Consider the following 27,374-nt stretch of genomic DNA (forward strand, 5'->3'; position numbering starts at 1 on the left):
ATCTGCTCCATTAGGATGTTACTATTAATATATCACTATTTTTTTTTATAGACATATACATGTAGAAATGAAACTTTCGTCGAATTTTGCTGGTGCCGCTGACCCCTCTCTTTACAACATAGATCAGCCTCGGGTTCCAATCAAACGTTTTATATAATGTGTTTTGGAAATATGTATTCATATAAGATCGCACCATTTAAAATCTTAAAACTTCGTACCTAATTTTGAAATTTTAAGGGTAACACCATCGTGGTCCTTCAAACATTAACTTTGGTCAGAGAAGTCATTCTAAGGTTCTGTTTTCATACGATTATGTGGGTTACTCCAAATGTCAGATTTGTTTTTGTCGTGTAAGAAAACCACTACAGTTTCAGATTAGACATGGTATCCCTGCAACTGCAACTTCCGTAGAATTGTCATTGTTTCACATAGTTTTCTGTTTTGATGATCAAAACCTCTCTGCCCCACTCAATAATTTCTTCTACTGTCACCCAACAGTCTAAAAGTGAAAGGTTTTTGAAACGTAAAGAGCGGGGAATCGCAAATGACATGATTTCTTAAATTTGATATGAAACTTTTTTGAAAATCTATGCTCTATTTTCCCCACACGTACTTAGCAACATAGAAACAATGCCAGTTTGAAAATGGCAATAAGCTTGGAGGAATTCAGTGTTTGCACTTTACAACATCAGTTAATCATGATTAAGTCATATATTCACATAAAAGTATACATTTTAACATATTTTGTTAATTAAGTTTTTTGGTGAAATATGTTTGTTAATTTAGTGCAAACACTGAGTGTTGATGAACTGCTCTTAGCGGCTCCTTATGGAAACTTTCAGAATTATGTCTTAAGACAATTTTATGAGCAATTACAAAACCAGGATTTTACTATTACAAAACAATCATCAATTTACTGTGCTTCAGGATCCAACCGTCAAAGGATTTCCACCAAACTGTGACCTATCATCCACCGGTCATAAACTCAATTGTGAACCTTCAAAAATGTTGAATTAAGAACTGGCTGGCAGATCACAAACTTTCAACCTCATAATATACTCATAAAAGGCTAAAAAAAACCGGTGATACACAACTCTATAGAGAGCTTACTAAAGTTAACATCCTAATAACGACATGCACAACTATATATAGGTGTTTTTTCACCTTTCTAGTTATGTCAAGATTTGATGAACATTTTCCGAAATTCATCATTGGATTTAGGAATTTCATCTTCCGTAGCATCAGTTTCTTCGGATTTGGGTTTATCTTTGTCAACCCAACCAAGCGGCCTGACAGTTCTGGGCACCGCAAACGTATTCTTACCTTTGAGCTGGATGTTAGATGCCCACTGATGACTAGAAGGTTGCCCCTGATGCCCCTTGCCCTCCTTGGAACCTTCAGCAGAATCCTTGGCACCTGGTTTTGAACTCTCAGTAGTTTGCTCAGCACCTTCACCTGCCATTTTAACCCCCATCAGCATGTGGTCGCAGTGAGATAATAGACAAAAATATGCAATTAATAGAAATGATTCACCAAGATTCCTAACACATGAAGAGCATTCTAAAAAGAAAGCAAGACATAAACATGCAGAGCATGGAACATTGTTAAAATGTAGTTCATTCTGCAGTAAGCTACATTGGGTGCTAAATACCAATAAAAGCTGCAAAATATTGAGCCATTGCACAAGCCAAAACATAGAAGTGATGGTAGAAGATATCAGAACTAGATATCGAAAGCGCACAGCAGAAAAGACCAAGGAAACCCAAAAATTGGAGAACAAGGCAACAAGAACTCCCCAAAACGGGAGAAAGATTAAAAGTCCATACTTGAAATTGTATTCAAGCACCAACACAGGAAACCAGAAAAAGAGGGGGGGGGGGGGAACCTGTGTCCTTGAAAATTGAAATTACACTGGCAAGTATGCGCCAAAAAGGAATAATCTTTGCATCAATAAGCATTTCACTATGTTACACATCAGTTGTCTTATCCAAGCATTGGCACGAAATGAAGAGGTATCTATGAAGCAATGACATTAAGGTAGAGAACGGAACTAATAAGAATGCGCAAAACCAGTGAAAACAACTGAAGCAAGAGATAGTGGTGTGATACCTTGTCTTGAAGACACACCGTGAGAATCGCTTCCTTTTTTTCTGCCTTTGGGATCTGACTTAGCAATGCTCAATCTCTTCCCAAGCAATGTCTGCTTGTTTTTTGCCACGGCTGCAGCCAGGTGTTTGTCATCCGAGAAATCCACATAAGCCAATCCCTTAACATGTCCAAGAAAGAACAATTATGACACCACATCTAATATAAGTCAGAAATGTTCAATTCTATCCACAAGTCCCATGATTTTCAAGAACTTCAAAAAACTAATTAATTCTAATAACCCATTGACCAATCTAGGTCAACGATCTAGTCAGATTCATTTTATTGATTCTGATGATTGCATTCTCAGTGGATCATGAAACTTCGAAATTGCTGGAGGTTCAAGCTCTGTGTCCATACAAGCTGTTCACTTAGCTAGATGTTTGTGCATTCCAACCCAATACAGGTGACTAAATATGGGTCTCAAATGACAATTCTGCTCTTCTCCTTCCTTTCTTTATTGTTATCCGTAAAAAAAATTGTATCTCCCCCCCCCCAAACAAAATTAAATGGCAGTGGCCGAAGCAAGTCAGACATCTAATTTTCACATTGTTATTTTATAGAATGACTCCTTGAGTTTTTGCAAAAAATATTCACATATTAAGAGCGTTTATAGAAGTTCCAGAATGCACAATGTTTAGAAATTTAATATAAGGGTAAAATTGTTGGCAAAAAAAAAACTGTTTGACTTTCCAGATTGTAAAGTATCTCATAAAATAGGAACCATGGAGTAGCGGAAAAGAAAAATAAAAATAAAAATACAAGGGGAACTTTCAATGATCATCAAAACTTGTCTCGGTCACATAATAAAAACTAGAGGGTAAGTGTTTCTAGTGATGTTAGCAAAAGAGAAGGTACTTTTAATACGGCAGTGTTGAGACTAATCGCCTGTTTGGCCAAGCTTCTTTTTGGCCAAAAGTGTTTTTTTTTTTTTTTTTTACCAAAAGCACTTTTGGCCAAAAATTGAGGTGTTTGGCCAAACTTTTGGAAGGAAAAAAAAGTACTTTTGAGGAGAAGCACAAGCAGTTTTGGAGAAGCAGAAAAAAGTAGCTTCTCTCCAAAAGCACTTTTTTGAGAAACACTTTTGAGAAAAATACACTTAGAAGCAGTTTTTTAAAGCCTGGTCAAACACTAATTGCTGCTCAGAAGTGCTTTTCAAATTAATTAGCCAAACACAAACTACTACTCACCAAAAGTGCTTTTGAGAAAAAAAGCACTTCTCAAAATAAGCTGATTTTTGCAGCTTGGCCAAATAAGCAGGTAAGGATAAATCTGTTGATGTGTGTGTGTCTAGAGAAAGAGAGATACCCTCGACTTTCCAGTGAACTTGTCATTTAATATTCGTATAGCAACCACTCCTCCAACATCACTGAAGAATCTGCGTAGGTCGTCATACGTTGCCTGTCACAGTAACAAACAACCAATTAACTGAAGGCCGCTAAGGCAAGTAATTTCATTCAGGAGTATTTTAAACTTCAAGAAACACCAACATACAGCTTACCTTGAGGTTAAGATTAGATACAAATGCAGTACACTGGTCATTATACTGCTTTGGTTTTCCGGAAGAAACATCTTTGTTTTCTTTTTTGCTTCCACTCGCTGGTTTGCTGGCATCCACATCTGGATTTGTATTATTTACCTTGACTGAGTCTTTAACTTGGCCTTTACCATCTTCAGAAGTGATCTTAACATTCTTAGCTTTATCTTTGTGACGTTTAGCAGGAGGTTGTTCTTCAATCAAATTTGATACTGGCTTCCTCTTTTCACGCACATTTTTCCTCGAGGAATTGTCTCTATCATCTGCTGGCACACCAATGTTCTTAGCCTCTTGTAACTTGAATAACTGCAGTTCTTCAAGGCGAGGAGTGACCTGAGACAATTGGAGAAAGGAGAAGCAGAGCCATCAGAAATAAAATTCTTACTCAAAAGCCACCAATAAGATACTCGGGAACAGATAATTCTCACATCAGAAAAGGAATAACAGATGCACCCAAAAAAACACACAAAAAAGTAGCTCCATCAGAAATGTTTTTCTTACTAAAATGTGACTGATGCACCAAAAAGTAAATATCATAATTCCGTCACTGGCCCAAGCTATGAGGCTTTAGGCGACATTAGGCAGATAACAAAATTTCAAATTTTCTTTATATTGCTCATGGAACAGAGTTAGCATAATTACAAATCTTGAACAATTAGAATGCACCAGAGAGATTTGAAATATTTCTGTATAGCACATAAAGGACTGCTCCCTGTATCATCACATCTTATTTTCAACTGAAGTACGAATTAACACACTTATGAGCTAACTCTAGAAGCAATGACATTAAGCTGCATTACCTTTTTAACTGCAAGGTCAAAGTCTTCAAGTGCACCATACTCTCTCTCGAAGCGAATCCATGAATTGCATATGTCCTGAATGATTCTGTTTTTTAGAAGAAGGTATCATCTAATTCAAAATGAATAGCAACTTAGGCTGCAAAGGACGATCCCCTAAAAGATAAAATATAGTAACAGATACACAAAGAGGATAGCACGAAATGGAGCCAAATAAAGTATCCAGCGAGAATCTTCTTGATTTTGCTCCCATTTTTACCAAATTATTAAAAAACTGCTTGAAACCAAAAAGATTTCTGGCATATTTTCATTTGTTAAGTATGTTTCCACACTAATAGCACAATCGATGGTACCTAATTAGTTAAGAGGTGTTTCTCGGGTATAAGGTGCACATTTCTTCTCTTAAGAGACTTTATTGGATTGGGCTGATGTGACAAAAATCATGCTTCAAAGCACAAAAAAACTTGCGTACCTCAAATACACAAAGTATTGCAGATAAAAGTTACTTTTCATGGCCCCAAATTTGTTTCCAAATTGACTGTTCCAAAAATATAAAATTAATAAGATCATAACTGAAAATTTTCCCTAGCCCTAAAGGAACTCTTTGCTACAGTACAGAAGGATCAAATTCAATGGAACCAAGAGATGATGTGTGAGGTAGTTTGAGGAAAATTAAGTGAACATGTTATAGGTACTGTTAAGAGATGGTTCAACAGTTTCACAACCAACAAGCTAGAGGTGATAGTCCTAATAGGAGGTAGAATTTGACAGCATGATCTAAGCGATTTTGTTACAAGAAAATACCTCCGAGCCAGTCCCAGGGAATCGTTTGCTGTAGCATTTCTTAAAGTGGGATCGAGCTTCATTAATATTACCCATCTCAACTTCCATAGCTATGTATCCTTGCCATGCCTCTAGCGTAGATCCGCTGCAAAACAAGCCACATTACAACAAAGAAAATACAAGGAAGAAACTTGGATCAAAACATTAAATTTAAGCATGTTGATGTCTCTAAATGGAACAAGGGAAGATCTCATGAAAACCTGATTTTAAGCAGGCTCTCCCAGACACCACGAGCTGCAGCTAGATCTTTCCCCATAGTTGATTCTAAGCGGGCCCAATATCTATACATCCGCAATAAACTTTCTGTATTCTTCAGATGTGGAGACAAATAATCTGATGCACGCTGGAAGAAAAGGAAAGAGAGTACCTTTAGTTACATTGTGGGTTTCTTTACCCAAAAAAGAAGTTTCATTGTTGGATTATATAGAAAAGGAATTATTTCTTACAACAGATTAGAAACACTTGAATGAATATCAAGGATAATTGCACAATAAGATGGTGAATGGTACAAAAAGGTTCAATTACAAATCAAACTGCATTTGGCCTAACATGACTATTCAGATAGAGTTAATGCGAAACTCTTAATTTCATCAGGGGACAGGTGAGAGCAAAATTAAATGTTGAATATTTTAGTGATAAGAAAGTGCAGAAGAATGTCATGTTAACTACTTTGAGTTATATAATACTGGAAAGGAGATGAGCAGACGAAGCTTGAAATTAGGAAATTGAGAATCCATTGAGATGGAAAAATCGGAAACACAATAGTCACACTGAAATGTGGATGTATAGCAAGTCATGTGACACTCCCAAATATCAGAAATTGTGGAAGTCCAAAGAAAAGAATAGGAGACAATAGAAGAAGGATTAACAGACAAATTCAAAAGTATTGCAAGAAACATTAAGAATCGTGTCAGGACTAATTCTTGGACACACAAAATTGTTAATTAAGCAGTCAACTGTGATAGTGGACATCACTACATGTCATTTGCAAAAATATCAAGTTGAGCCAACCCTTCTTTTTAATGATTAAAAAAAATCGAACCAAGCATTGGATCGATTTAAAGCTTACACAGATAGGGAGTTGAAAATACAAAAGTACCACCATTGGGGTTCATAAACCAAGCATAGTTGGCGGTTCTTGCTGTACAAAGAGCCTGTTTAACCGTTCATACTTTCATTAACCAATTTACCCTTTTGGTTTACTGCTTGTATACAGGATATTTTACTGTCATTAATAAACTTATATACCTTATTAAAAAATCAGATATAGATGTTGTGTGAAGTCCTTCGAAGGCAAGAATCAACAGCAAAGCAAACAAAAGCTAAGATTGAATTCCAGGGCAAGGGTAAACACCAAGAGGGGGTCAAAATTCTTCAGTAATTAGAAAGTGTACCTGAAAAGTTTCCCGTATAATTATATAATCCAAGTCGCTGCTTTCAGCCCCAGATTCCAACGAAGACAACCTCCGCCTTAAGCCATCAACTCTTGTGAGAAATACATCAAGATACTGCAACAAACATAAATAGGTTTATCATCCAATGAACTGTGCATTTAGTCCCTAAAACACAATGCAGCTAAAGGTTAGAACCAACTCTATAAAATCGATCCTAAGATATAGCAACTTAATTTGCAGAAATATCTATGAATTTTCCTTGTTTTCAGAAGTGGGCATTCTCAAAAGGAGACCATGAGATACAGCAACCAGCAAGCATTCACATCAATGCACTTCCTAACAAATAAAAGTTTCATTGATTAAGAGATAACAGGATGAGTTAACTTCTACAAGTTCTCTACGACGTTTATTTTGGACGAACAAGTCACTGACAAACTTCCATGAGCATCAGACTTCTTTGCAGCAATTGCATTGTCAAAAAGCTAAAATTTGGCGTCAGCAAAGAAATACTAAATCACTCCACCCTGATATGTGCCCGATGAAGAGAACATAGAGCAAATTTCAGTACTGAAATTTGCATATGTTGGCATACAGTGAATCTTTTGTTCATTTTGAAGTTCTATCAAATACCAAGTTGCAATTCAAAATTAACAGCAAATTGTCAGCAGTAGTCAAATCTAATATTGCATCACCTCATTAACAGGTAATAGAAGTAAGGAACAGTCCAAAGGATGCACCAGAAGACCTATGTAGTTTGCACCATAACATAGTAAACATACTGCACAGGAATGGGCGGAGAAAAATTTGACTACTAATAACAACCAATGGCAGATATGTCCTAACCTCTTCAAAGCTTGAGAAAGTGCACTGTAGGGCCTTCTCGAAAACCTGGAAAATGACAAAAAATTGAATAAGAATCCTGATAGTAGCCACAAATACTGATACACGTGCTATTACAGACAGCAGAATGGAAACTAAAGCGCTAAATTCTTCTCATTAAGTTTAACGTAAAAAAGATATCATTGTCTAATACTGAAAAAGAAAAGAAAAAGGAAAAGAACAATTCGACAGAAATCAAAACAGCAATAACACAGTTATAAGAAAATATAGGAAACGAAACACAACTACTATTACACCTCAACTCCAAGCAAGTTGGGGAATAAATAGCAAACAATCAGGTGTCAAATATCCAATTCTTTTGACAATGAGGGATTTTGTCAGAAAGTACTTTTTTTTTTATTTTGCACCGGGTGTCCGAGTCTCTTCGAGCCCCGACTAATCCTGGGGGTGCACAGGCCCTCGCCCGCAAGTGCACCACGGTTAATTCAGGTTTTACCCAGTCCGATGGCCCTCAGAAATTGTTTGCACCCAGTGGGTTTCGAACTTGAGACCTTGAAAGGGAGCAAACCCCAAGGCTCAAGTCAATTGCCACCAGGCCAACCCCTGAGAGTTTGTCAGAAAGTACTTAATACATGCATTTTAATAAAAGACAGACAGTCAATGCTGGATCTCCAGCAGATAAGTCCAAAGCATAAAGGAACGTACCCTTCCAGCTTGAAATTCTGGTAAAAGATGACACTTAAAATCAGAATAAAATTCAGTGATTGAATATCCAGCAAAGTCAAGAATGGAGACATACAGCAGATAGCTCTTCCTCAGAAGCACGACTGCGTTCAAGAGACAGCAAGTATCGCACCCACAGGTCTCCAACCCAGGGACAGTTCCTTGTCGCCCTTTTGTAAATGTCCCGAACAAGACTGGAGGTCTGCAAATAAAGGCACGTAACTTAAAGCTGAGTCAGTTTTCATCACAATCAAGAAATGACAAATTAGTTAAAAGGGATTAAGTCCAGAGAACAAACCTTCAAGGTTTTATCCATGTAGTGAGTATAATCGAGCCAGAGTTCACTAGATATAGGAAATTCAGTTACGGCACGCTCATATAAGATTTGTATCCTTGCTGGATCCCCCAATGATTGCTCAAATTTTAAGTAAGCCTGCAGGAAAACACCACGAGTAGAATTCTTAACAGATAATTGAGTCTAAAATACCTGGTATATTGATCAAGTCCTTAATAGCACAGAAGGAGCTATATTGTACTTATTAGTGGTTAAAATTTGGGTTCATCTCACGCAGGATTGCTAATTTCAACAGTTTTTTCTTTCTGTTAATTTTAGGTATGTGCCTCAGCCAAATTCCAACCAACCAAAAAGCCAGTCCTTGATTCTAGACCGTAACAACTAATAAGTTACACATATGTGACACAATCTTATTCTCGCACACAATGTACCTTTACTAAAGTCATGATAGCAGGCGTATCAATTTAGTCACGAGTCCGTATACTACGACAATTTGCGAGCCATCCAATTTTAATACCTAATTTTGAAGTGTGACTATCATTGTCAAACAATCATTTTCGAGTCCTGTTTCAAAAATATAGACAAGAGCATCAGGATTATGCACCATAAAGTTTTGAAGTCTTTCTGATTCAGGTGCAACTTTACAAGATATTTGATTCTCAAGATGAGTCCTGGCATTCATCATGTCGAGGGCCTTCTGATATGAAGAGGCAACATGTGGCGAAAGCCCATCCAAGTTACTGGAGTCTACATCAAGATCGGCTCCCTGTTTTGCTTCCCAAGCCTTGTATGTGTGAAGAGTTGAACTTAGATCAGCAAGAGGGACAGACAACTGGCGATGGAATAAATTCCTAATACGCTGGACCTGCTTCTCTCTCAACTGCATCACAATGAAGCAAACATACAATAGCAAATATCAACTATAAAATGTGGATACACCTCTTCTTTGTATATGTTCATGATTTCTTGAGAGTCAAACCAAGACACAAGTTTAACCCATTTTGGGAGTGGGAGTGATAACTGGTTCAGAGGAAGAACAACAAGGCGCAGCAGCATTTTTTATTAGCACATTCTTAATTCAGAGGAGAACATTAAAAGCCCGTAAACTCTCCGAAACAGTGATTTGGAAGAAGCTCTATTAGATGAATGGCAGCAAGCTCCTAAAGAATATGACTCGTGATATGAGCAGGGAAATATGAACAAAGACATGTTGTATGCTTGCAGGAAAAACAAAGAGGGGTGCATGGTGATAACGACCTTAAGGAAAGAGAAATCTTCCCTTTTCCTCCCATCTGGAGAGGTACACAACCTTAAAAGAAAACAAGGGCTAAGGAAAGAACTGCGCGCTTTATCAATACCAACAGCAACGCCTTAATCTCAAACTAGATAGGGCTAGCTCTACTATATCTTAAGAAAAGGCTAAAGGGACAACGGCACATATAAAAGGAAAGAAAAGAAAGCGTCAAGCTCTTACGTCCGCATCAGTTTCATCAATTGTGAGGAAAATATCTTGTTCGAATTCCCTGTATAATTCCCATATCCTGCTGCCTTCAGAAACATGCAAACCAGCAGCTACAATGGCACGTTCAAAGAGATTTCTTGCCTTTGAAATTCCACTGACGGAACGGGTACGGACTGATTGGTCATGCTCTTGAACAAAACTTAAGTAGTCACACCACAAAGCAACAGACTGCATCAAGCGAAAAACAATCAGTACATTTATTTTGATTCAAGCAAAACCCATTTCATTGTCCTCATAAAAGCAGTAATTGTGCTGATTTTTCACATGAAAATAATATTTAGTATAACTCTGTTTTTTTCATCTTAATGATAACCGAGAAATCCCCAAGGGCCAGTGGCACACGATTTGAAACTCGGTGAATGGGCCCATCCCTCTACCCTTCTCCACTTAACTACCAGGCTTTTGTCTATGGCAAAGATCCAACCCATGACGTGTGCCTCGCCCACATATCATGCACTGCGCTCTTAGCACCATACCAAAGCCGTGGGGGCAATATTAGGACAATTCTTTTTTTGAAATGGAATATATTAGGACAATTCTTATTATGCAGATATTTCCAGAATATCAAAGATAAGTTTCTTTTCCAAATATTCTTCATAAGCAAAAAACAACTTCGAATTATTACTTCTTTAATACGATTTCCGTCAATAAAGTTGTTCTAATAGCAGCATGAGATTTACACAACTTTGAAATAATGTAAGAATACTGGAAGTACTTCACATTACCATCCTACTATGAAGCAGCACAAGGAAAAGGCTTATTAAGGTATCAGAGAATGGTTGTTTCTAACACAGACCCTTCTACCGTTCTACTTTACCAAGGGCAGGCTTCTATTATCTTTTACGCCTTTTGCAATACAAAGAAATATTTGACAACTATATCCTTGAAATTTTCCGTCAAAGTCATTTCAATAAAGGCAAGGCAACTTTTAAACAATAAACAGGGCGCGCTCAATAAAGATTAAGCTTATCTTAAAGTCACTAGGCACGGACAAAGCAATTATATTTTGGATCTCCCGGTGAGTCGTCTTGCATATAGCACATACAACAGAAAGCATTAGTGTTTTCAATCTAGAACTAGAGCCTTGCTCGCACCTTAAATTCTTTTCACTCTTTTAAAGTGAATAAGCAACAGGATTCACAGTGACATTAACACACTACTTACAAGATAGTCAGACACCCCACGCTCAAATAGCTTCTCAACTGCAGGGAGAGCCTCGGGTCTGCAAAACAAACATGCAAATAAAAATATAAGAAGATAGCAAAAGTGGGTTTTTTTTCTATTTCATTATGTGTCATAGAGCTAAACAGGCCAAATATACAACAACAACAATAACAATCCAATAAAATCCCACTAGTGGGTCTGGGGAGGTTAGAGTGTACGCAGACCTTACCCCTACCCCGGAGGGGTAGAGAGGCGGTTTCTGGAAGACCCTCGGCTCAAGAAAACGAAAAGAGAGCACTCCAGAGAAGCAAACCAATTGAACCTATATTTGCTCAATGGATACAATTAGACAATAGGTCCGTAACAACAACAGAAACCAGAAAAATAATACTCCCACCCTTCCAGTTTATGTGAACCTATTTCTTTTTTGGTCCGTTCCAAAAAGAATGACTATTTTCTAAATTTGGAAACAATTTAGCTTAAACTTACAATTCTACCCTTAATAAGAAGCTTTTATAATCACACAAATACTCTTTGACTTGTTTAGGACCACAAATTTCAAAAATCTTCATTTTTTCTTAAACTTCGTGCACAATCAAACAGGTTCACATAAATTGGAACGGAGGGAGTATTAGCATCGTAAGAGACAGCAAATAAATGGAAGAGAAATAACACAATACTATGAAAAATGGAAAAATCATGCGAACACAACATAAGCCGCTCGCAATCCTAGACAAAACACTATCAGACTAGTCGTTACAAAGTAGAAAAACGCTCGACTACCCCTAAGGCCCTAACATTCAACCCTAATGCGCGACCTCCACACCTTCCTATCAAGAGCACGTCTTCAGAAATCTGAAACCGCGTCATGTCCTACCTGATCACCTCGCCCCAAAACTTCTTAGGCCGCTCTCTACTCCTTCTCATACCTGCCAAGGCCAACCGCTCAGACCTCCTAACCGGATCATCTAGACTTCTCCTCCGCACGTGCCCGAACCATCTAAGCCTCGCTTCCCGCACCTTGTCTTCCATGGGAGCCACACCCACCCTCTCCCGAATATCTTCATTCTTAATCTTATCCAACCTAGTGTACCCGCACATCCATCTCAACATACTCATTTCTGCTACTTTCATCTTATGGATATGTGAATTCTTGACTGACCAATACAACATGGCTGGTCTAACCACCGCTCTATAGAACTTACCTTTAAGTTTCGGTAGCACATTCTTGTTACACAGGACTCCAGACGCTAATCTCCATTTTATCCACCCCACCCCAAGAATAAATAAATCAAGGGAATCTTTGTGTGTCTCAAAAATTATCATATTACACGAATAGTGTCAAAATAAACTCGATGTCATTTACATATATATCAGGCTATACAAACAAACCCATCACTTTTTCTAACATCTAAATTTTTAAGAGAAAAGGTCTTCTACTCCATTTGTCTTCACCCTCCCATGGAGTTTCTCCATTCCTTGTCAAAACCTCCTCCCCATCCTTTTTCAACTATGGCTCGTATACTAAAGCTAATTCGTTAACTCCAAATCTAAAGAAATGTCTCTAGTAAATAAAGATCTGTTGTAGATTAGAAAATCATAAATGCTTTCCCCTAGTTCTTTATCCACTCTGCACTCCCTTTGTTTTTTTTATGACCGAGAAATCCGTCTGGGGCCGATCCTTTGGACCAACCGCAGCCTTCGAAACTCGATGGATAATGGGTCTGCCCCTCTACCCTTCTCCACTTAAATACCAGGTTTTGCTTTGCATGGTGTGGGGGCTTGAATTTGTGACCTAAGACACAAATCCACCACCCTTTGTTTTAAAGATTAGAACTCTCTAGTCGTTAATTTCTTCAGTAAGGATGTTAAAATTGATGTCATTAATGAATTTTCTCTCTTGAATTTCAATAATAAGCTATTCAGAAATCAACAACAATAATAATAATAAAGTCAAACTGAGTGAACAACCATACAACAAGAAATGAGATGCCCTCTTCATCTGCCTGTTTTTTCTCTCTATCTTATCTTAAAGTGCAGACTAGTACATAGACATTTTTCAGATAACATGTAAGAAAAGTTACAAAATCAATCAGAACAAGGTCATGCAAGTTATAGAGAGGATCGCCTCAGCAAGCATGCATCGTCAAAGTGGAGAATAGAGAGCATGATGGAAACATGATTTCAACATGGTGTCAAATCAACTTTTTTCAGAAGGTCAAGTCAACTTGTTAAACGGAAAAAAGAAAAACAATGTTCAAAGAAGACTATGAGGGTGTTTGCCTAAGCTTATAAGCTGGTCAAACTGGCTTATAAGCACCTTTTGGCTTATCTACGAGTTTGGTAAATACTCAAAGTGCTTATGAGTCAAGTGCTTATAAGCTAAAACCAGCCATAAGTCATAAGTTGGTCACCCCCAACTTATGGCTTTTCAGCTTATAAGCACTTTTAGTTTGACCAAGGCTTTTACTAGTTTATCCTTAATAATATTTTCTAATTCACAAGATATTTTTCCCAAAATAAATTTTCTAACTTTCTTTTCATACCATATTTGTTGTTCATCCTTTTCTTTACAAAGAAATCTTTTATTTTATAAGCTTTTCTAAAGTTTTTAAGGATATTTTAGTCATTTCAACAAAAGAACAACTTATCAGCACTTTTCTACCAAACACATCAACTGTTTATTATCAGTTTCATCACACTTATCCAAACATGTAAATGCTTATTTAAAAATCAGTTTCATCACTTAAAAATATTTTTCAGCATTTCAAGCTTATCAGCTATTTACAATCATCTAATCCAAACGGGCTCTATGTGTTCTCTATTTTAGCTTGGGAAATAGAGATCTCCAAATGGATTTGGATCTTCCCCGCAACTTCAATCTTGTTCACAGTAAAGCAGAAATGAGAGAACAAAAAAATGCAACTGTTGGATAAGTATTATTTTGGGAAAGGAAAATACAAAATTTACAGAACAAATGTCCTACTATTAATTTCCTCTGCTCCCCTTAATAATTAGAGATCCAACTGTGCATACAGGAGCACAAGTCTCTATAGGAGAGCAATACGATGTAAAACATATAGAATAAGTTCCACATAAATCTTCTGTATTGTCCTTTCCTAGCCCTTCCTATGGCCCTAACCTATACAATCTCTCATGCTTATCCACTGCCTTTCTATCACGAAGAACCTAAAGACTAAGTATGCCTCAGTATGGTACAAATATCTGTAAATCATCAAACAACATCCATTGTTAAACAGGAAAGAAAAAGAATTTAAATAAGAAATAAATACAGTAGAAAAAAATGAAAAGTGGTACCCCGAAGAAAGAGACGTCTCATCTTTAGTCCACTCCTGCCACATCTCAGAACTCAAAGGAAAAATAGCATTCATGGCTTCCCTCGCTTGTCTAAGCTTCTCTATATCCCCTTGCTTCCTTAAAGCTTTTATGTACTACACAGACACAAAAAAAACATTGTATCATCAATCTCTAAACAGACAAATACGCATACTACAGAAGATACAGAAAACAGCTCCAACTAATAACTGCTTCAAAAATGAAAAATCATTTAACCTCATAGAAATAGGTAAACCAATAGTTTTAGTGAGCATTCGTGGTGTCTATGAAAAGAATATGTTTCCACCAAAATGGTTCAATGACTTTTCGCACTTATGGACAGAATTCATTTTTCTTTACCAATATCTCAACTCTTACTCATATCACGTATTTCAGTGATCATCTGGACATTATTATTGATCTATTTTTTTGATGATCGAGAAACCGTCTGGGTCCAACTTTTAGGACCATTCGAATGGGGGTAATGGGCCTGCCGCTCTACGCTTCTCCACTTAAACACCAGTCTTATTTCGCATGGCCCAGAGCTTGAACCTGTGACCTAAGTCACAAGTCCCTCAAACTTTGCCACTTGAACTACGCCCTGGGGTCTAGACATTATTGTCAACCCCGTACTCAAAAATGTCATCAAAATACTATTCTTATACCTTATCTTACACCTTGTATGATAATCTGTTACTCCAATAGATAATGATTCACAAACTATTTTCCATAGAACATATATTCCTTCCAACTAATTTGTGAATGAGCATATATATAGAGAGAGAGATAGAGATACTTGAACATGAGCATCGTAATTGGAAGGGTTATTTAAGAGCTCAGTTTGTAGAGCTTGAATTTGTAGATTCTGCTGTGCGTCATCCTCTGAGTCGGAGTCGGAGTCGGAATCCGAATCGGAACTTTTAGTGGATTTCGGGGCGTCGAGCATGTCTTCGTCATCGTTTCCGGTAGGATTTTCGTCGGGAAGTTGAGGTGGATGGGTAGAGGAATCTAGGGTTACGGTTTCCGCCATGTTTAAATTTTTACTTCAGCTTCCCCGAGATAGTTCTGCAGAGTGTCAAGCTATGCGACGCCGTAGAAAAGACCCACTGTTCTTACCCTCTGTTTGGATCACTGTTCCATCGCTTTAAAATGTATTGGTCTCGTCCTTTTATAATGTATCATATTGTACCGTATTATATTGTATCGTATTGTTTTATAAATACAATGTTTGAATAGATTGTATTATTTGTTGTTGTTAAATAACATTTTGTTGTTTAGTTTGACTGTATATACTGTACTGTAACTGATAAGTTTACTAAAATACTCTCGTATTTCCTATATCTCTTATATTGCTGTTACTTTGTTATTTTATGGTATTTATGTTATGTTATGGATTTTATGGTATTTTATGTTGTTTTATTATGAGTCTATTGATAGTACTAATATAGTGTCTCTTGTTGCCTCTTTGAGCCGAGGGTCTCCTGGAAACAGCCTCTCTGCCCCTCGGGGTAGAGGTAAGGTCTGCGTACATATTACCCTCTCCAGACCCCACTTGTGGGATTACACTGGGTCGTTGTTGTTGTTATTGTTGTAAGAATTACACATAAAAATTATTTAAGAAAACCCCTTTCTGCTAATTTATCACCAATTATGTCTTATATATAAATTAAGCAATTAAATTCGTGCAAATTCTATCAAAATTAGTTGACCAAGTTAATAATATTAAAAATAATAATAAGTACACTATATTTATAATTAGATGATAATAAAAAAAATGTTAAGCAGACTCCATCCAGAATTTAGACCATAAGTAATATTTCCTAACAGCATGACACATAATTCATAACTTAAAGTATATAGCATAAAAGATTTCTAACAACGTAACATATAATCCATAATGAAATACTCATATCCAATAAAATCCTTAACGGTTATACCATAAAATAATAACACTTTGCACACTTAAAACAACCAATATCATAAAGCTAATTGGAGATAAAATAATTAGAATTGGAATTACAAATCAAAATAGAAGAAATAATAAGACAAAAGTAAAACAAAACCTATACCCGAAGAGTATGGAAGCGGCAGAAGGAATAAACAAGTTTTTCACGCATGTAGGTTATTAGACTTCACCTATATATGTTATATTTGGGATGCTGACTTCGCGTAGATATCTATTATAGAATTATAGAATTATATGAGAAAGAGACTTTGCTATTATTTAAAATAAAAAAAGGGTAAAGGGTAAAATAAAATTATAAAGTAATAAGTTAGGGCATAATTAGAAAGAAAAATAGGAAACAATCCCACCACATCAGATCCGTTGTTTTAAAAAGTGGGACTTTTCATTGTTCCGAAACAATGGATTTAACAATACAATACAACCAATTTTAACTAAACAATCAAAACAAACATTATTCTAGGAAAACAATATAATACGATACAATGGGTAACAACCATCCAAACAAACTGTTAGTTGTGGTTGTTCGAGAAAAACAAATTACTATTTCATAAATATAATTCGAATATTTTTAATTAAAAATTATGATTTCTTACTTTTTGGTATTTGATTTCTTAAAGACGAAATACATAAAACGCCCATTTAAGTTATCCTCAAGGATCAACCGAACACTGAGGCCATCCAGCTAGACACTTTATTTATTGGCAAAATACCTTATCACCTCCCTAGCTAAACTTGTCATGGATTATTAGTTACAGTCTTAAACTATTCGTGATCTTAATTACCCCCCTCAACTATGCCTTTTGAGAGTCATTACTCTCTGGACGCTGATGTGGCGAATTGTGTGGGTGCACTCGCCTGCCACATTGATTTTTCTGTACATGTGGCATTTTTTGAAAAATAAAATATATTTTTACCTTTTTAAGTATGTTACTTTTTTAGATAATTTTTTCGAATACAATTTATAATAAAACTTGGATAGAACTATATTATTTAGGTTAATTTTTTTATTTGGCTAAAAATAATAAAGTTTTAGTTAATTTTTTTTAAAATAAAGATTTATACAATTGAAATAAATAGTCAAGGCATCTAAAAAGTTATAAAATACATGGTTTGAAATTACTTATTTTGGTTATAATATTTTATATAACTCTAAATTATGGTGCTCTAAAAATATTTTTTTTTATAGATTTTACCTGAAAAAAGTAAAAATATACAGTTGAAATAAATAGTCATTGAATCAAAAGAAGAAATAAAAAGAGTGAAGAATTGCAAGAAATAATTTATTATTTCTGACATGCTTATTGCTCTAAAAAATACTTATTATAGAGATGCAGGGTAAGGTTGCATACGATAGACCCTTGTGGTAAGGTATTTTGCTGACGAGTAAGGTATTTTGCCTTATTTATTTGCAAAAGAAGATCAACTAAACAACTGACCATGTCAGCTCCCGTTGCGTGAAATGCACCCTCTGGGACGCGAGTTGTCAACCTAAAATTAGGTTTTTTCTTCTTTTTTTACACCCCCCTTCTCCTCCAATTTTCTCCTCCACCATTCAACACCCTCCTCTACCCTAAATCACCTTTGCCTCCATTACAAAATAACAAAATTACCAAATATATCATCACGTCAATTCAACAAAAATTTTATACCAAACTCATTCTTCTCTTTCACCTGCTCTGAATCTCAATCTAGCAGAGAATAGCAAAAGCCAAGAAAGAAACTGGATTTTGGTATTCAATCCAGTTTTCGAATTTGTCACGACTCATTTTCTGAACAAGCCGGGACCGACACTCAATCACTAAACATGATCGAGCGAACCATCTCTGCTTATCAAATCTATTATAACTCCAAACTTTATATGCAACAAGACAATACTCTAACCAAATACGTTTGATTAATTTAAATATTTAAATAAATTAACTCCAAAACTTTATTCGTAGTAACTACTGAATTACTACTAAGTTATTATCAAAAACATCTGAATCTTAACCCACGACTATATCTATGAAGCCTCTACTAATAAATTGACGCTCTGCTCAGGACATGAGATTTCCTGGCCAGTTCTCTAAGTAAACAAAGAAATAACTAAATAAAGATGACTCTAAGGAATACACCACGAACAAAAGCGGAGCTCACCAATAGCACTGGAAGAAAATGAAGTCCTAACTCGTAGCCTGCTCGCCTGCAAAACCGGTTCCTACGTTGTACCGCAGACCAACGTAGGTTCCCAAAAGAGAACGTCAGTACCATCCATTGTACTCAGTGAGTCTCAACAACAGGGGGCGGAACTTTAATAACATATACATTATGGGCAAAAGTTCTAAATGCATGTAAAACATAAAGCTTATAAGAATAATTCTAAAATAATTACATAATCGCAGTTTATGAATATTCTAAAAGAAATCCTTTTCTTTTTCTTTCTTATAAAAAAAATACTTCACTTTATTCTTTGGGAGTTCCAACTATCCTAACTTAATTCTATCTCAGTCACCGTGTGATCGGCACGGGTTCAATCCGAACCTGATCGACTAGGCCCAATCCATGAGGTGTCACTCGCTTCATGGTTCTCAGCGCTCATGTATCATACCTTAGCATGGCTAAGTAAATGCTCAGCAACGAGACCTCGGCTCGTGTGCTCCCTACTTTGGCACAAGTAGTTTCAGGAAGTCAACGCCTTGGTCAGGACCCTCAGCTTGGACGATGACCCCTTCTCAGAATAAAGGATACTCCCAAAAATCTTTTCTTTCTACAACTTCTTCTTGTGACTTTTCAAGTCTAAATCTTTTCTTTATGAACCTCATGTACATGCTCATGTTGGTATCCTTAAATGTAAAGCATGGTATAAGAATGAAATAAACATGTAAAAGTATTTCTAAGATTCTTGCTTATTCATAAATTTTCAACATGAAAATAGCATATAAGAATCACACAAAGAACTGAAAATTTATGCACATATATCATAATAAATCATCTAAACTTTTGCTAGAATAATTCTAAGTTAATAGGTACTCACTCACTCCAATTAAGTAAATATGTCTCTTTTAAGCAATTCATCAAATACCTTGTATGCATGCTTTTGTGAGTTAAACCACTTTAGTAAAGGGGTTATATCAACTCACCTCAAAACTTCTCGAGCCAATACGTAGACCCCAGTCCAATTGACACCAATCAAACAATCGATTCTACAACAACCAGTGCATTTTAATCAATTTTAAAGTTTCATACCTAAACATGAAATTTGTTGTTGATATAGAGGAAGAAGGAAATTAACTATTCTATTCTTACCTACTACTACTTTAGGATAATTGAGAATAGAAAATTCTATGTACCTGAGTTCAAGAATTAGTGATTGGTAAGTACCCTAGAATATTATTTGCCCATGTGAGTACCTGCTAGGATGTGTTCTGTTTTTGTTTTGTGCACAGAAGTCCTTTTCTCTAGTTTCCCGTAACCCCTCTTTCCCAAGGCTTAAGGCTTTAAACCTTCTTCTTTTCCCTACAAAATTATATGGGGTAAAAAATTATATGGGGTAACCATTATTTAAAGTTGTATTTATTTTCATCCAGCATTTTTAATATTAAGCAAAAGTAGCCACTAGTTTATTAAAAGTAATATGAAAGGACGTTGTTACCCTTTCCTTCCCAAACGAAAATACAGTGGTATCATAGACATAGGAGTTTTGAGGGTTGATTTCTATGGAGATCTTAAAAATGGTTGGTTCTCTTAAATGAAACTGGTTTATAAAGTGGCCCCAATTTTAGTTCTCTAAAAGCATAGGATTCTCTCTTTTACTTTTACCTACTAAACTCCTTGTCAATGGATCTGAACCATTTGAGCAAAGGTTCAAATACCAATACCTACGGAAGTCATATTAGTACAAGTTTTTAAATATCTTAGTTATATTTGTTTCTGTGATCAAATAGGAAAAAACTAAAAAGAGAATGTTGATAGCTCAAAAGTGTATATCCAGGGTATTTTCCAGTTTTCACTAGCCTCCTACTTGACACGGGACCTGCATGTGGTGCTTCTCGTATGTATTCCTCTATAGTTGCCAGAAAGGAAGCAGGAGGCTGCAAAATTACCATAAAAGAAGCAAATTAAGAAAACAATTTGATTCAAAAAGATTGTGTAATTTGACATCAATCTTATAGGTAAATTGCAATTATTATTATTTTTATTTTTTTGTGAAAAGATACAAATAACGTTTGATTTTCTGCTACATTATGAATCCTGAACTTACAGTTACAAGTTCAAAAGTGAAGTACACTTGGTCTTGAATTTCGAGTTCCAAGTTCAAAGTTAAGGATACTTGGTCCTGAACTTAGAATTACAAGTTTAAAAGTTAAGGACACTTGGTCGTGAACTTAGACTAACAAGCTCAAAAGTTAAGGACAATAGATCTTGAACTTACAATTACAAGTTCAAAAGTTAAGGACAATAGGTCCTGAATTCCTGAACTTAGACTAACAAGCTCAAAAGTTAAGGACAATAGGTCCTGATCTTAGGCTAAGAAGCCCAAAAGTTAAGGACAATAGGTCCTGAACTTACAGTTACAAGTTCAAAAGTTAAGGACAACAGGTCCTGAAGTCCTGAACTTAGACTAACAAGCTCAAAAGTTAAGGACAATAGGTCATGATCTTAGGCTAAGAAGCCCAAAAGTCAAGGACAATAGGTCCTAAACTTAGACTAACAAGCTCAAAAGTTAAGGACACTTGGTCCTGAACTTAGACTAACAAGTTCAAAAGTTAAGGACATGTAGTCCTGAAGTCCTGAAGTTAAGTTCAAAAGTTAAGGACATGTAGTCCTGAACTTAGAGTTTCAAGTTCAAAAGTTAAGGACATGTAGTCCTGAAGTCCTAAAGTTAAAGACATGAGTAGAAGGGTATTTTCGTCCGGGCAGTTAAAGTTTATTAAAGCGGTGACTAAAGACTAAAACATTTTAAACAGTGGCTTAAAAGTAAATACATGTGTTATTAGTGGCTAACCATGCACTTCCCCCACAATAGGCACACCACTCAATGGGCTTTAAGCCCAATTCTTACGTCACTTTTTTTTTCTTCCTTTTTTTGGACTTAACAAGTATTTAATGGTATCCACTTTTAATAATTAATAATATTAAAACTATTAATATTTTTCTAATTATATATATATATATATATATATATCACTATAGGCAAGATAAAAATAATAAAAATAGTAATAATTTAGTTCTATAATTAGCGTGTCTCGAACCTTTTATAAATTTGAAGAGTGTTATAGAATCTCATTCCTTCCCCGTTCAATCCTCTCCCCTTCCTCTCCCCCTCCTCTAAGTAATGTGGCATTTTGGTAGTCAATGTATTTAATATTTGTTCTTTTATAAAAAAAACATTTATATATTTAGAAATTACTCAGTGAACAGAACCAATTTCGACGGAAAAACTGGAGGTTGCGGGAATTTTTTAACTCATTTGGTTCTTTTTACTCTCTCTCGTCAAAAAAATGAAGTTTCTTCTTATGCTCTTCTTTATCATCATATTCAGACGCTAATGACGTGCCATTTTCTGAAAAGAATTTGTTGCTCCGAAGGCAGCGATTGGTAGCGATGCGGCGACAGAAATGGAGGAGTCGGCGGCTGCTATGTAAAATGAGAGAGGAGATGATAAAGAAGTTTCTTTAAATGTATTTTTTTTGTTAATTACATGTGTCAAATTTTTATGGCAAAATTACACGTGTCATTTTTTGTTTGGTCCATTTGACATGTCACTGGCAAGTGCAATTCACACATATGATCTGTTGTACTCGGGTGTTTACTTGACCTACTTAATAGCCACTTAAAGTGTTAAAATGAAAAATGATTCGATTGAGGTGTTTAGTTGATCGTCAATTTAAAGGAGTGCTTTATGTATTTCGCCTTCTTAAAATATAAAAAGATTTACTCACAAATTAATGAATATATTTTCTAATTACAATAAATTAGATGCTCTGAAGCATGTGAATTTTTATTTTATTTTATTTTTGTGGTCGAAAGAAAGTTTTGTTCATAATATTGGAATATCATTTCATTAGTAATAGAGATACTAAAGTTACTAAGAACATTTAGGTTACCACTTAGAGGTGTCAATATAGCCAGCCGAGCGCATGTGCACTTTAGTAATTGATTGGGTTGGGCTAGCCCACCATTTTGATAGGCCTTATAATGGTCAACCCATTTCAGTACTATGTGGGACGCGGGCCCCCACGGACCGATCCATTATTTTTTAAAATATAATTTATATTTTTTCTTTAAGTTCTAATCTAAAAATAGATAAATATTTAAAAGTTAAAAAATATCTTAATGGATTTTTTTTTTTTTGCAAAAGTTAATAACTTTTTATAGTATTCCAACATATCACAATAAACACTAAAAAGGTAAAAGACAAGACTATATTTCTTTCACTAAAAGTCAAAAACTCAAAAAAAAAAAACTTTTCAAGAGAACGTCCATGACGCTTATGGGATATCCAACACATCATCTTCATCAAACACATCTGAATCCGTTTGTAATAAGGTTGTCTTAACATATTCACTTTTATCTACGTCTACAATTCATATGCAATATTAATAGTTAAATATTAAGAATAATTAAATTTTAAAAACTAATAATATTCACATTCACATAAAAATATATTACCAGCTTGAGTTTAGGAAAAGCTGTGCAACCAATTGCGAGTATTATCAAGTGTTTGGACATTTTCGTGATGGATGCAACCTCTGTATTTTGTTAGAATACGCCCATATAATGTTAAATGTTGATTCTGATGCTATAGTGGTAATAGGAATACTAAGTACACCACGCGCCATGACTGAAAGATCGGGATATTTTCTAGAATGGTCCTTTCAATACATGACAACATCCATCTTTTGAAACTTCTTAAGATCAAACTTTGGTTCCTCTAAGTAAAGATTCAATTCTGACTTTCTACCGCTAGAGATAGTACAACAACAACAACAACATTCCAGTATAATCCCACAAGTGAGGTCTGGGGAGGGTAGTATGTACGCAGACCTTACCCCTACCCCGAGGGGCAGAGAGGCTGTTTCTAGGAGACCCTCAACTCAAGAAATCACCAAGTGACGATATATTAGTACTATTGATAGACTCATAATATAATAACATAAAATACATAAAAGAAATTAAAATAGCAAAATAACAGCCATATAAGAGAATATAGGAAATACGAAAGAGATGGAAGGTAAACTAATATCCAGCGTATAAAGCCCTGCATCAGTAGCTAACCAGTAGTATCCTAATCCTAACTCCTAACGGGCTAGTCTCACTCTAGTGCGCTGTATAGATATTCACAACTTCCCCTAACCTTCAACCTTAATGTTCGACCTCCACAATCCCCTGTCTAGGGCCATGTCCTCAGTAATCCTAAGTCGCGCCATGTCCTGCTTGATCACCTCTCCCCAATACTTCTTAGGTCTCCCTCTACCTCTCATCGTACCCACCACCGCCAATCACTCACACCTCTTTACAGGTGCATTAGTGCACCTCCTCTGAATGTGCCCGAACCATCTGAGTCGTGCTTCCCGCATCTTGTCCTCTATTGGTGCCACTCCCACCCTCTCTCGAATATCTTCATTCCTAATCTTATCCATCCTTGTATACCCGCACATCTACCTCAACATCCTCATCTCTGCTACTTGCATCTTCTGGATGTGTAGGTTCTTAACCGGCCAACACTCGGTACCATACAACATGGCAGGTCTAACTACTGCTCTATAAAACTTACCTTTTAGTAACAGTGGCACTTTCTTGTCATACAGGACTCCCGTCGCTAACTTCCACTTCATTCACCCCACCCCTATACGGTGTGTAACATCCTCGTCGATCTCCCCGGTCCCTTGAATAACTGACCCAAGGTACTTGAAACTACCCCTCTTAGGTATGACTTGAGATTCAGGCCTCACTTCTACTCCCTCGTCCGTCGCCTCGTCCCCAAATTTGCACTCGAGGTATTCCGTCTTCATCCTGCTCAATCTGAACCCTTTAGACTCAAGGGTCTGTCTCCAAACCTCTAGCCTCTCATTGACGCCGCGTCGGGTCTCATCAATTAGGACTATGTCATCAGCAAATAGCATGCACCATGACACCTCCCCTTGAATATTGTGCGTTATGGCATCCATCACCAGGGAAAATAGGAAAGGGCTGAACGCCGACCCTTGGTGCAACCCTGTAACAACCGGAAAATGCTCAGAGTCGCCTCTTACTATTCTAACCCGTGTCTTAGCTCCATCATACATATCTTTAATCACCCTAATGTATGCAACCGAGACCCCTTTAGCCTCTAAGCAGCTCCATAAGACTTTCCTAGGTACCCTGTCGTACGCTTTCTCTAGATCGATAAACACCATGTGAAGATCCTTCTTCTTATCCCTGTATTGTTCCACCATCCTCCTAATAAGGTGGATAGCTTCTGTGGTAGATCGTCCCGGCATGAACCCGAACTGGTTGTCTGAAATAGACACCGTCCTTCGCACTCTCATTTCAACCACTCTCTCCCAGACTTTCATGGTATGACTCAGTAATTTGATACCCCTATAGTTGTTACAACTCTGGATATCACCTTTGTTCTTATACAACGGAACCATTGTACTCCACCTCCACTCTTCAGGTATCCTATTAGTCTTGAACATAACATTAAACAACCCAGTAAGCCATTCCAAGCCTGCTCTACCCACACCTCTCCAAAGTTCAATCGGAATTTCGTCTGGCCTGGTAGCTCTGCCCCTCCTCATCTTACGCATTGCCTCCATGACCTCATTGACCTCAATGTCCCTACAATAACTTAATTCATGGGGGCTGTCTGCATTCCTCAATTCACCTATTGTAATATCCTTATCCCCTTCTTCATTTAGAAGTCTATGAAAGTAGGACTGCCATCTCCTTTTAATCTGGTCCTCCCCCGTCAAAACTTTGCCGTCATCATCTTTTATGCACCTCACTTGGTCCAGATCCCGAGCCGCCCTCTCTCTCACCTTAGCGAGTCGGAATAACTTCTTCTCCCCGCCTTTGTTCCCTAGTTCCTCATACAGACAAGCAAAAACTGTTGCCTTAGCCTCCGTTACTACCATCTTCGCCTCCTTCCTAGCAACCATATATCTCTCTATGTTCGCTGTCTTCTCCTCCTCGCCAGTGCTCCCTACTAGTCACAGGTAAGCCGCCTTCTTCGCTTCCACTTTACCTTGGACACCGACATTCCACCACCAGTCTTCTTTGTGGCCACCGGTGCGTCCAGAAGATATACCTAACACCTCTTTCGCCGCCTTCCTTATGCTATCTACCGTCGTCTACCACATAGTGTTTGCGTCCCCACTACTTCTCCAAGCTCCCATTGCCGATAACCTTCCTGCCAACTCCTGAGCTTTATCCTCAGTCAAGGCGCCCCACCTAATCCTCGAGCGGCCTCGTACTGACCTCTTCTTCCTATTTATCATAATACCAATGTCCATCACCAAAAGCCTATGTTGCGTTGCAAGGGTCTCACCTGGGATAACTTTGCAATCCTCGCACCACCTTCTGTCGCATCTCCGGAAAAGGAGATAGTCAATCTGAGTCTTCGCCGCCGAACTTTGGTAAGTAACCAAATGCTCCTCCTGCTTCGGAAAACTTGAGTTTGCAATCACTAGATCGAATGCCTTGGAAAAGTCCAGCAGCAAAGTGCCCCCTCCGTTTCGTTCCCCAAAACCAAAGCCGCCATGCACCTCAGTATAACCACCTGCGGACAACCCAATATGACCACTGAAATCTCCTCCTATAAATAACCTCTCGGAAGGTGGAATGCTACAAACGATGTCATCCAACCCCTCCCAAAAGCGCATTTTAATCTCCTCATCCAAGCCAACTTGCGGCGCGTACGCGCTAACGACATTTAAAGTACACTCACCCACCACCAATTTAATAGTCATTAGTCTATCATTCACCCTCCTGACCTCAACCACCGACTCTCTAAGATGACTATCAACCAGGATACCCACTCCATTCTTACCCATGTGGACTCCAGAGTACCACAACTTATACCCATCCGCGTTTCTCGCCCTCGATCCAACCCACCTAGTCTCCTGGACACACGCTATATTAATCTTCCTCTTCTGGAGGATCTTTGCCAACTCTATGGACTTACTCGTCAGCGAACCTATGTTCCATGACCCGATTCTCAACCTATAGGCTCCCTTGCCCCTTCTACCTCCCCTGCCTCCCGTCCCACACCCTGACCCTGGCCCCACACTTTTCCCCACCCGAGGACATGCCCTTAATCTACCATCCCAGACTGCAACCACTTACCCCTACTGTCAATCTAAAGAGGGCTCGCTAGTGCCCAACGGCCAACGAATCAAACTAGAAGGAAACAAGTCACTACAACTACACTTGTAGAATGATTGAACTATTGTGAACTAAAGGGACATCAATTTAGCTAAACACCAAAAGGGAAACCGTAGAACGGGAGGTACCAACTCCCGAGAACCAAACCTGTGTTGACTGGCTTTACTTGGTGTAGTTATACGCTCACGCACCGCTTCCCACTGCCATTTGATGACGCTCGCTCAGATTGCTCTCCTTTGCTAGTGCTTGTGCGCCCAAATTGTCTTCGACAAGTTCGTGAACTTCCCTGAACACAGAATATACCACGACCCAAAAAGCAGGAGGGCTGTCACCGCTACCACTGGTGTAGCCCTGACAGTAGTAGTGGAATTATAGGGAAAAAGCAGAGAACTATACAAAATTCACCAAGTTCTACCGTGGTACAACAAACTGAACAATTGCAAGGTAGAAATCTTACAATTTTTT

At 37.3% G+C, this 27,374-nt stretch overlaps 2 protein-coding genes across 2 annotated transcripts; both read right to left on the reverse strand.

The window, feature by feature from the left end:
- Nucleotides 1–860: 860 nt before the first annotated feature.
- LOC104214766 (uncharacterized) lies at nt 861–15,737 on the reverse strand. Its single transcript, XM_009764477.2, has 16 exons — nt 15,393–15,737; nt 14,579–14,712; nt 11,261–11,318; nt 10,049–10,264; nt 9,179–9,454; nt 8,578–8,712; nt 8,356–8,481; nt 7,560–7,604; nt 6,717–6,830; nt 5,523–5,665; nt 5,284–5,407; nt 4,483–4,557; nt 3,647–4,015; nt 3,454–3,546; nt 2,110–2,266; nt 861–1,455 (listed from the first exon to the last, which is right to left on the reverse strand). The coding sequence occupies exons 1-16, from the start codon at nt 15,624–15,626 to the stop codon at nt 1,178–1,180; spliced, it is 2,577 nt and encodes an 858-aa protein (XP_009762779.1). The 5' UTR covers nt 15,627–15,737; the 3' UTR covers nt 861–1,177.
- Nucleotides 15,738–25,735: 9,998 nt separating this feature from the next.
- Nucleotides 25,736–26,578, reverse strand: LOC138874396 (uncharacterized). The gene is made up of 2 exons (XM_070152764.1): nt 26,171–26,578; nt 25,736–25,876 (listed from the first exon to the last, which is right to left on the reverse strand). Exons 1-2 carry the CDS (start codon nt 26,576–26,578, stop codon nt 25,736–25,738), a joined length of 549 nt encoding a protein of 182 aa, XP_070008865.1.
- Nucleotides 26,579–27,374: the final 796 nt, after the last annotated feature.

This window comes from Nicotiana sylvestris, chromosome 1 (genome assembly GCF_000393655.2).
Source record: "Nicotiana sylvestris chromosome 1, ASM39365v2, whole genome shotgun sequence".
Lineage (NCBI taxonomy): Eukaryota > Viridiplantae > Streptophyta > Magnoliopsida > Solanales > Solanaceae > Nicotiana > Nicotiana sylvestris.